The 11,152-nt window shown below is 44.9% G+C and overlaps 1 protein-coding gene and 2 pseudogenes across 1 annotated transcript in view; 2 read left to right on the top strand and 1 right to left on the bottom strand.

The window, feature by feature from the left end:
• Window positions 1-459: 459 nt before the first annotated feature.
• LOC119543868 lies at window positions 460-765 on the bottom strand (annotated as a pseudogene).
• Window positions 766-1,540: 775 nt separating this feature from the next.
• Window positions 1,541-1,633, top strand: LOC119545005 (annotated as a pseudogene).
• Window positions 1,634-8,798: 7,165 nt separating this feature from the next.
• LOC119544075 (ILK associated serine/threonine phosphatase) overlaps window positions 8,799-11,152 on the top strand; it is a 36,907-nt gene continuing 34,553 nt past the window's right edge. Inside the window, exon 1 of the mRNA XM_037849140.1 lies at window positions 8,799-8,966. Coding sequence (XP_037705068.1) covers window positions 8,912-8,966 — 55 coding nt within the window. The 5' untranslated portion in view covers window positions 8,799-8,911. The remainder of the gene's footprint in view (window positions 8,967-11,152) is intronic.

Genomic DNA, 11,152 nt, shown 5'->3' with positions numbered 1-11,152 from the left:
TTTGGTCCAGACCCTCAGATTTTAAAAGTACCTTCAAGTTAAAGAAAGGTAATTTTTCCACAGTTCAGTTCTCTGAAAAACTTCCATCTCCCACTGAAAGTCACAATCCAGGAGTGAAGCAATCACATGCTAGAACCTCAGGGCCAACTGGAAAGTCATCATGAACACTCTCACATTGGTCCATCTTATTCATCATCACAAGCCTGAAAAGGCACACTTCCGGAAAAGTGCACACATATATTTTAAAAGGAGAGGGCTATATGAAGGGAGCTGAGTTTTTATCACCAAAATCAGCACAATGAAAACAAACAATAATGATAATTGAGCACTGTAATTCAAAATACCAGATGTTTTAAAGAGATGGGATTCCAGTTTTCAATTCTGCTTTGAACACCACATTACAAAAGAACTATTTTTAAAAATAAAAAAGGATTAAGGGAAAAGAAAAAAAATTAAAGACTATCTAAACTGTTGGATGACAGTTTGTTCCTGATATACTTCAATCACATCTTCCTCCTCCGTGTCCAGTTCTTTTGGAGAGTGATTATCAGCAATTCTCTGACCTTCAAAGAGAGACCGGAGTGAATTCATTAGAACTCCCTGTCTTTGACAGCATGATTCTTTGAGTTTCTTGAGATGTGTTGTCTATTTCACCTTGAAGTGACTCTCGCTGCTCTCCTGTCCAATGACTTCCGGTTTAATGCATTCGCCTTCTTTCTTACCCCCCAAGTCCTCAGTTGAAGGTTTCGCTTCCTGGTCAGACATGGTGACGGTGGTCACCTCGGGGTCTCCACACAGCAGCAACCTCGGGCAAGCAGAACCTCTTCATTGATATTTTTAAATTCTCTTACCTTGTTGTCAACTGAGAGAATTGCCGTGTTTGACCATTTCTCTTGACCAAGTGAGTTAACTTTTAATTATCTTTGGCTTTCATAGGATACCGACGTGATGGGTATTGTTAAAAATTTCTCAAAGCCACTTTCAAAATTTGCAGATCAGGTTTAGAAGACCCAAACATGATAATTTTATGTTACAAATTATTGATATTGCATGCTGCTTTAAAGTATTCCAGAGAAATTTCTATAGGACATAAATCAGAATACAGCCAAGTCAGTGTGTCACAAGAACGTTATCACTGTAATTAAAGCTGTAGGTTTATTGAAAGAGAAATTTATTGAGCAGGGTGATTTTAAATTGGGGAAGTTGGAGTGAGACCAAAATAGTCATTTGTTCACAGACATTGATAAAGGTACTTAGAGGATTTTGAAGTGGGAAGTTATGACTTGTTGACATGTATTTTTTTTATTTTATAGGAAGGTCTTCTACAACAGGGAATAGATGTATGTTGGTTAGTATGATACATTTATTTTTGGTAGGCTGTTTTTGTTGCATCAATTTATTTCAAATAATCTTTTTCGTTTGCTTAAACTCATATTCTAAATTTCTAACATTTCCCTTCATTTCTTTGAAGATCCCTTAGTTAACTCTGAATGTGATGATAAATGTATTCTAGTAATGTCCATGTTAAGAGACAATCATTGTGTGCACGTGCACTAGAATTGGAAAGATACAGAAAATTAGCATGGCCCTTGCACAAGGATGACACCAAATTCGTGAAGCATTTCATATTTTTCCATGATTCCATAATATTTGTTCATTTCTCTCATTTTGATATTTTGAAATCAGCCTTGATTTTCAAAGTGTGGGTAGTAGGTTCTGTTGGTGCATGGTCCAGGATTCCTTATCACTTGAACCATTTCTGTGCATCCCTCTTGAATATGTGGGTGTGTGCATGTGCACACACCCACACGCACACACTCACCGATGATTCTCTTGGGAAGATGCGCTCAGTCTACTGGAGTCTTGTCATCCTGCAGGGCAGGGAGTCAGAAGTGCCTTCTGGTCTACCTTGGTAAACATTGTGTGCCCTTGAAAAGACTGGATGTCCTACTTTTGTTGACTGGAATGTTCTATAAATGTTAATAAGGTCAAATTAGTTGATAGTGTAGTTAAAGTCTTTCATCTTTACTGATTTTCTGTCAACTTGTTCTATCAATTACTGAGGGAAGGATATTGAAATCTGGCTGTCATTGTGGATTGGTCCACTTCTCCTTTTAGTTCTATGGTGTTTGCATCACATATTTTGGAGTTATTATGTGCACAAACAGTAAGAATTGTTATGTTCTCCTAATGAATTTACCTCTTTACCACTGGTGATGCTCTTTGCTCTGCAACTTATGTTGTCAGTATTTATATGGCCACTCTAGCTTTCCTTTGAGTCATGTTATCATGGTATATCTTTTCTATCCTTTTACTTTTAATCTATTTGTGTCTTTTTATTTCAAAGTGACTTTCTTCTAAATACATATAGATGAGTCTTGGTTTTCTATTCAATCTGATACTCTCTACCTTTTAATTGGGGTGTTTAGATTATTAATACTTAATGGTGTTATTGATATGATTGGGTTTCAGTTTACCACCTTGCTATTTGTTTTCTATTTGTTCCATTTCCTTTTTTTATCTTTTAATTTTTATTCTAGTAACATATACAACCTAAAATTTCCCCTTTTAACCACATTCACATATACAGTCAGTGCTGTTGATTACACTCCCAATGCTGTGCCACCATCCATTTCTATAACTTTACAATCAACCCCAGTAGAAAATCTGTAAAAATTAAGCATTAACTTCCTATTCCCTACCCCCAACCTAGCCCTTGGTAACCTATATTCTAGATTCCAAGTCCATGAGTTTGCTTGATTATTTCATATCAGTGAGATCACACAATCTTTGTACTTTTCTGTCTGGCTTATTGCAATGAACATGCCATCAAGGTTCATCCATGTTGTCTCATGAGCCAGAATTTCATTCCTTTTTAATGTTGAATAATTTTCCATTGTATGCATAGATTACATCTTGTTTATCCATCAATCAGTTGATTGGCACTTCGGTTGTTCCATCTTTTGGCAATTGCAAATAATGATACTATGAACATCAGGGTGCAAATATCTGTTCGAGTCCTTTCTTTCAATTCTTTTGTGTATATACCCAGCAGCAGGACTGCTGGGTCATATGGTAATTCTGTACTTAGCTTCCTGGGGAACCGCCACACTGTCTTCCACAGTGGCTGCACCATTTTACATTCCTACCAGTAGTGATTGAGTGTTCCTATTTCTCCGCATTCTTGTAATTTTCTGTTTTATTAATAGTTGCCATCCTACTGGGTGTGAAATGGTATCTCATCGTGGTAATAGCTAATGACATTGAGCACCTTTTCATGTTCTTTTTAGCTATTTTAGCTATTTGTATATCCTTGATGGAGAAATGTCTATTCAAGTCTTTTGTTCATTTTTCAGTTGGGATGTTTGTCTTTTTATTGTTGAGTTTTAAGATTTCTTTATATATTCTGGATAGTAAACCCTTATTGGACATGTGGTTTCCAAATATTTTCTCACATTGAGTAGGTTGTCTTTTCACTTTTGTGATAAAGTCCTTTGAGGCGCAAAATTTTAAAATTTTGATGAGGTCCTGTTTATGTATTTTGTCTTTTGTCGCTTGCGCTTTGAATGTAAAGTCCAGGAAACGATTGCCTTAAGATGCTTCCATCTAGTTCCATACATTTTCCTCTAGGAGTTTCATAGTTCTGGTTCTTACAATTCTAGTTAAATTTTGTATATGGGGTGAGATGGGGGTCTCCTTCATTCTTTCGCATATAGATTTCCATTTCTCTGAGCACCATTTGTTGAAGAGACTGTTCTTTCCCAATTGAGTGGACTTGGCAGCCAAAATCAACTGGCCATAGACACAAGGGTCTGTTTCTGAACTCTCAATTCAATTCCATTATTCTATATATCTATCCTTGTGCCAGTACCATGCTGTTTTGACCACTGTAGTGTTGTAATAAGCTTTAAAGACAGGAAGTGTGAGTCCTCCAACATTGTTCTTTTTCAAGAAGGTTTTGGCTTTTCCATTTCTGCAAAGTAGGCTGTACTGGTTTGAAACTGTTATGGACCGCAAAAGAGCCATGATCTTTTAACTCAATCTTTTTGGGTGGAAACTTTTGATTGAGTGTTTCCATGGAGCTTGACTTTACCCAACTGTGAAACCTCTGATTGGCTCATTTCCATTCTGGGTGGGTCTTAATTAGATCACTGGATTCCTTTAAGAGAGCTGAGAGCCCACAGAGAGGCAGACGCTTGGAGACACTGGGAGATGCATATAGAAGGATATTTGGAGATGCTGAGCTAAGAGATGAAGCCCAGAGTTTGCCCAGGAGAAGCTAAGCAAGAACTCCCAGACACTTAGACAGAAATGCCCCAGGAGAACGAAGCAGACAGCTGAGAGAGGCTAAGAGAGACAGAAGCACAGAGACATTTTGGAGAAAACCATTTTGAAACACAGCCCAGAGCAAAGGGCCAGTAGACACTGGCCATGTGCCTTCCCAGCTGACAGAGGTGGTCTGGACGCTATCGGCCTTTCTTTAGTGAGAGTATCCTCTTGTTGATGCCTTAGTTTGGACACTTTCATGACCTTAGAGCTGTAAATCTGTAACCTAATAAATCCCCTTTATAAGAGCCAATCCGTTTCTGGTATACTGCATAACGGCAGCATTAGCAAACTGGGACATAGGCTTTTGGAATTTGATTGGGATTGTGTTGAATCTGTAAATAATTTGGGGTAGAATTAACATCTTAACAATGTTTATTCTTACAATCCATGAACATTGAATGCTCTTTCATTTATTTAGATTATCTTTGATTTATTTTTAGCAAAGTTTTTTAGTTTTCCACATATAAGTCCTTTATATCCTTGGGTAAGTGTATTTGTAGATATTTGATTCTTTTAGTTGCTATTATAAATGGATTTTTTTCTTGATTTCCTCCTCATATTGCCCATTACTAGTGTATAGAAACACTACTGATTTTTGCATGTTGATCTTGTACCCCACCACTTTGCTGAATTCGTTTATTAGATCTAGCAGCACATGCAAGTGCTGATCATTTCTCACCTGTGGACTCAAGGAGAACCCTCTGGGGACCTATCAAATGGCAATATTACTACTTTCCTCACACGGTTGCTGAGAGGCAAAATCAAATTAACAGATGCAAAGCATCTAACTTTGTACCTGGCCCATATCAGGCATTTAGTTCTGAGCCCCTTTCTCAAAGAAAAGTTTCACAGTAAACGTAACATAGCAATCTATTTTACACATTGAGAGGGGCCTTTTCTACCATGTCCTCAAACTTCCCCAGACCAGAGTTCTGTAAAATCCCTATCCCCATCGCTGTGGAAGACAGAATCAATATTCACCATACTCATTTTTCAGAACAGTCTCACAGAGCACAAAGCAAGCACAAAGCAAATAATAACTGGACATCCTGGACCAGGATGTCCAGTTATTACTGTTGCATTACATATACCCCAGAACTTAGCAGTTTAAAACAGCCACTTAATTTTGCTCATGATTTTGTGGGTCAGGAATTCTGGAAGGGCCTCGCTGGGCAGTTCTTGCTTGAGGTCTCTCGTGTGGCTGCACTTGTCACCTTCAACATTTCTCCTGGGAATCTCCTCAGCCAGATTCATCAGTTCAATGGGTACATTTTCCATTTCTCACATTACTCCAGGCAAAAAGTTTTCCTAAACTTCCCACCGCTACATAACAAGGATTTCCTTTTCTGCTTTCTAATAAACAAATTTCTTACTTTAAGCCCTCATCAATATCCCCAAGACCCACCAACAGTTTTCTCAAGATCCTCCCAGACTTTTCCTGCTGCCCAGTCCTAAAGACAATACCATGTGTTTTGGGGTTTTGATGTGTCACCACCCCACTCTCTGTACCAAATTTCTCTACCAGGTACTACTGTTGTATAAGAAATTACCCCCAAAATGTATTGGCTTAAAAACCTCTTTTTTTGTTTGAAATTTTGTAGGTCAGGAGTTCATAAAGGGCTTAGCTGGGCAGTCCTTTCTTGGGTGTCTCAGGGGTACAGTATGATACTGGCCAGGATACAGCCACCTGAGGACTCTACTGGATGGAAGTCCAAGATGACTCCGCCACACGGCTGGTGATGCCGGCTGTTGGCTGTTAGGTCAGTCGGGGCTGATGGAGAGAGTGTCTTCATGTGATTTCTCTGGCATGGCAGTCCCAAGGCAGCTGGACGTATGTGACTAACTTCCCTCAGGGCAAGCACCTCTAGAGAAACAGGCAGGAGCTGCGGAGCCTTTAATGATCTTGTCTTGGAAATGATACAAGGCCCCATCTTCCATTCTCTGAGCAGTCATAGCCCACCCAGAATCAATAGGAGAAACACAGACCCTACCTCTTGATGGGAGGAGGGGCACAGACACATTTTAGAGGAGTGTGCAGGATAGGAGATATTGCTGCAGCAAACTTTGAAAAATACAATCTGCCACATAGGCAGCCAGTAATGCCCTGGGCCATCAGGTGCTTTCCTTGTGTCTGCTGTAAGGGAGGCAGCAGTTTATCTGCTGCAAGTGGAGAGAGCAGTAAAGGCTTCCAGCAGTGGCCAGTGGGCAGTCAAGAAGATGAAGGGCCTGAAGGCTTGCCGGGCTGTGTCAGTGCGTGGAACATATCTGTACTGAACAAGTTGAATTTATTACTCATTGCTGGAAGGGAGAATGCATTCCCTGGGGTACCTCAGTAAGAGGGTGTGCCAGTTTGAATGTATTATGTCCCCCCAAACGCCATTATCTTTGATGTAATCTTGTGTGGGCAGACGTTATCAGTGCTGATTAGATTGTAATTCTTTGAGTGTTTCTTTGGAATGCACCCCACCCAGGTGTGGGTGATGACTGATTGGATAATTTCCATGGAGGTGTTGCTCTGCCCATTTGGGGTGGGTCTAAGTTGATCAGTGGAGCCATATAAATGAGCTGACAGGCAGAGGGAACTCAGTGCAGCTGAGAGCGAACTTTTGAAGAGGAGCTACAGCCAAGAGGGACACTTTGAAGAAAGTATAGGAGCTGCAGATGAGAGACAGTTTGAAGATGGCCGTTGAAAGCAGACTCTTGCTCTGGAGAAGCTAAGAGAGGACAAATATCCCAAGTGCAACTAAGAGTGACATTTTTGAGGAGCTGAAGCCTAGAGAGGAACGTCCTGGGAGAAAGCCATTTTGAAACCAGACCTTTGGAGCAGACGCCAGCCACGTGCCTTCCCAGCTAACAGAGGTTTTCCGGACACCATTGGCCATCTTCCAGTGAAGGTACCCAATTGCTGATGTGTTACCTTGGACACTTTACGGCTTTAAGACTGTAACTGTGTAACCAAATAAACCCCCTTTTATAAAAGCCAATCCGTCTCTGGTGTTTTGCATTCTGGCAGCATCAGCAAACTAGAACAGAGGGTTTTAGAAAAGACTTAGATTTGGGTTTGTGTTAGGTTATTTAGAGTTAAGTTTAAGGAAGCAGGTCTTTGCTTTGGATTGGATGATGAAAGGAAGAAAAGGTAATTCCATGGCAGTTAATCTGAATAAATTTTACCTGGAAGGCAGGATGTAGGGGATTGATTTGTGTACCCAATTTGGACATGTTCTTAGTCTTGGTGTGCATTCTGGTGGGTGTAGACCAATTGCAAATAACATCTCTTCAAATGTCACTTCAGTTAAGGTAGTCAGGTTGGGTTTTAATCTTGATTACTGGAGTCCTTTATAGGCAGAGTCCAAGTCTGATGGAGAGAGAAGCCACAGATAGCAGTCAGAAGCCAGAAGTCAAAGGAACTGGGAGGAGAAAGAAGACATAGCCATGTGCATTGTTATGGGACCAAAAAGTCAGGGAACCTCAAAGACTGCCAGCCAGCCAGCCAGAGGATACCCACCCAGGAGAAAGCAAACCTCTGAAACCATGAGCCAATGAATTCTGACTCTTAAGCAGACCCATTGCATTGTATTTGTTTTAGCAGCTAGGAAACTTAAAACACAGGAAGACTAGACAAAGGCTACACTTGTCATTTGTAAAAAACCAAAAGTCCTTTTGTTAGCCAGGATGCGGGATGTTGGTCATGTTTGTGGCTTGCACAGTGCTCATGATTATAAAGGGTCCATTTTTGCCTTGATCTCTCAGAGTCTGATGTTGATGTCATATGACACTGTTTATGTAACACAGGAGAACACCGAGGCCTAAGCTGTGTGTGCCAGGCCAGCTTGCACCATCCTGCGGAGGTCTGGCTGACAGGACCAGGTCAGCTCCCCATATCAGTGGCTGCGCTTATCTTTCTCAGTTGTGTGGAGAAACAACTGGAACCCCCGGCCCCGGCAGGAAGAGCAGACAGGCCGTGGATGCATCCCCTTCTCTGGCATCTTATGAGGTTTCCATCCTCACGCACAAGACCACTCTACCCAAGCCTGTTCTGCAGTTTTTAAAATAGGCCAGGAATCAGTGCCTGTCCTGGTGGTGGGAAGGTGAACTGATTCATAAAGCCTTTCCAGGAATCAGGGGTCACTACGGTTGTCCTTGAGCTCGGATTCAGTCTGGAGGAGCCTTCCTGAACCTGATGGAAATCGGACGCCCCCGCCAAAGGAAGCAGCTGGGAACGCGGGCTTCGCCTCCCCAGAAACACCCGGCCAGGGCGCCGCCAGTTCCGCCACGTCAGTTACCAGCCCCCGGACGGGGCACGGAAGAAGCCCGCGCGCGTGCGCACCATGACGCCCCGCCCCCTCGCCGTGACCCCGCCCCGACTGCGCGCTCTGGAGCTGTTCGCTGGGCCCGCGGCGCGCAGGACTCTGGGGCGGCGGGGCCGCGTTGCGCGCCGATTGGTCGCGCTCGGAGCCCGCCCTTCGGGTGATTGACGGCTCCGTGTCGCCCTCGCCGCCACCGCCGCCACCGTCCGGGTGTGGGAGCCCGGCCGCCGCCCGCGGGCTGCGCCTCTGCCGCCGCCCGCGCCCTTGCTTCCGCCATGGACCTGTTCGGGGACCTGCCGGAGCCCGAGGGCTCGCCGCGCTCGGCTGCCGGTAAGCGGCGTTGCCGCCGGGCCCGCGAGAGGGAGGCTCGGGGTGGCGGCGGCCTGCAGGCCCGCGGCGGCGGAGGGGCGCCGGCCGCGGGGAGGCCCCGGAGGGCGGGTCTGGGCCTGCCTGCGGCCCGCCTGAGCGCCCCGCACCGGCCCGCCGCGACCCCGAGCCGGCGCTTCCCGCCCACCGGCGAGGGCACTGGCGGAGCTTCGAGAACGCCTTTCCGCCATTTTCGCTGCGTAGGAAGAAAAGGGCCCTTGGTCGGAGCGCGGGTCGGGCCCCGGGGCGGGGGGCTCCGGGGGCACCTCGGCCGGGTGCGCGGGGGGCGGGGCCCGGGGCCGCCGCGTCGCCTTTGTGTGGCGGGCTGACACGTGTTGCGGGGGTGACAGCCTCCGGCTGGGGAGGTGGCGACGCGAGGAGCCGCCACGTTCGCGCGGGCCCTGCTCGCCCGCTGGCCGCACCCCCGAGGAATCCCGTGCGTTTTCCCGGGGGTCTCCGAGGGACACCATTCCACAGCTTTTTGCACGTCGCCCCTTACTCAGAATTTCTGAGCTGTGCCTGCAAGTTGTCCTGGGACCCGCCTGCAGCTTTCCGGCGCGCGTAGAAACCAGTTTTGGTTTCTTTTGAACAACGATATTCTGGGCATGGTACAAGTCCGGGTGGGTTTTTTGGTTTTGCTGTTGTCTTTTTTTAAAAACTGTAGATAGAATGAATCATCAACTTGATGCTGCTTGCCTCTGAAGCCCTACACATTTTGAAGCCCAGGAGAAAGGATCCTATGGTCTTTATGATCACTAGTTGTTTCTAGCAAGTACCTAAAGTTGAGAGCAAGTGCCTCGGCCGCCCACCTGCCAACCCCCTGACCACGGGTTGACAGTGTTAGCAACATAGACGTTATTCTGTCACTTGTGTGCATCATCTGGATTAAGTCATCATGGTTTGGTTTGGCAGAACATATTCATGCTTGTAAAGCAGGACATTCAGCCAGATGCTGTAGTTGAAGGCTTTATTTCCAAACCTAACTTGGTGTCAGAAAACCTGGAAACCTTAAAAGCCAATTCAGATTTCCAGGCCCACCTCAGACCCACTGAATCACAATCCCTGGGGGTGAGGCCCCGACTCTTGTGAGCCGAAGTCCTCAGTGATTGTCCCTGGACCACCCAGCAGGGCTCTGGAGACAGTTGTCTAGGAACCACTATTGGGGGAGTATGAAGGTGTGTGTGCCCCAGCCTTTGCTTTCCAGGAGCAGAATTCTGGATGCAAGTGATCATAACTAAAGGAGGCAGAAGTTAGTGGCTGCAGGAAATGCAGAGCACCCTGAGGAGTGATATGTTGGTTGTCCACTGTGGAAGGAGGCCTCTGAGGAGGGGTAGACTTGATCTGTGGAGGTAGATGGCTGGGGGAGCAGGGAGTCTAGGAAGGGGAGCACCCCGGTGTGGAGGAGTAGTGGGACTGTGGGGTCTGCCCTCCTCGGGGCCTGGGTTCTGGCTCTCCTGGAATGCCGGGCAGTCTTCCTCAGGCCATTTGAAGTGTGTCTGTTCCTGGTAGTGGCACTGTGGCTTTTCTCCACCTACCATCCCCTGGTGGGAGGAGAGCATGTGGGTAGCTGGTCCCTGAGGCTGTGCGTGCCACTCAGGCGTTCCTTTGTGAGAGAGCCCCAGCTCTAGTTATGGGGAAAACCTCTGGCTTTGTGTGTGCAGCCTTCTTTTTTTGCCCTTTTAATGGAGTACCATTTCTACACGAATATGTTTGGGTCAAAGTTTAGATTTATAAATATGCCTGTAAACTTGTCATTTTTATCTCTGTTACTATCCCCCCCCCCTTTTTTAGTGAAGTTGTGGGTTTATAAAACAATCATGCATAAAATTCAGAATTCCCATATGCCACCCTATTACTACACTTTGCATTGGTGTGGAACATTTGTTACAGTTGACGAAAGCACATTTTTGTAATTGACTATTAACTGTAGTCCATGGTTTAACTTAAGGCTCACTGTGTAGTACAATTCCATGGATTTATTTCTTAATTTTTTGATTTTGTTACCATATATACAACCTAACATTTCTCCTTTCTAATGACATTCAGATATATATTTTAGTGCTGTTAATTACAATCCTAATGTTGTGCTACTATCACCACCATCTATTACCAAAACATTGCTTTCGTTCCAAATAGGGACCCTGTACCTT

This window comes from Choloepus didactylus, chromosome 9, assembly GCF_015220235.1.
Source record: "Choloepus didactylus isolate mChoDid1 chromosome 9, mChoDid1.pri, whole genome shotgun sequence".
Classification (NCBI taxonomy): Eukaryota; Metazoa; Chordata; class Mammalia; order Pilosa; family Megalonychidae; genus Choloepus; species Choloepus didactylus.
Note: the sequence above shows the minus strand (reverse complement) of the source record. Positions and strands in the feature narration are given on the sequence as shown.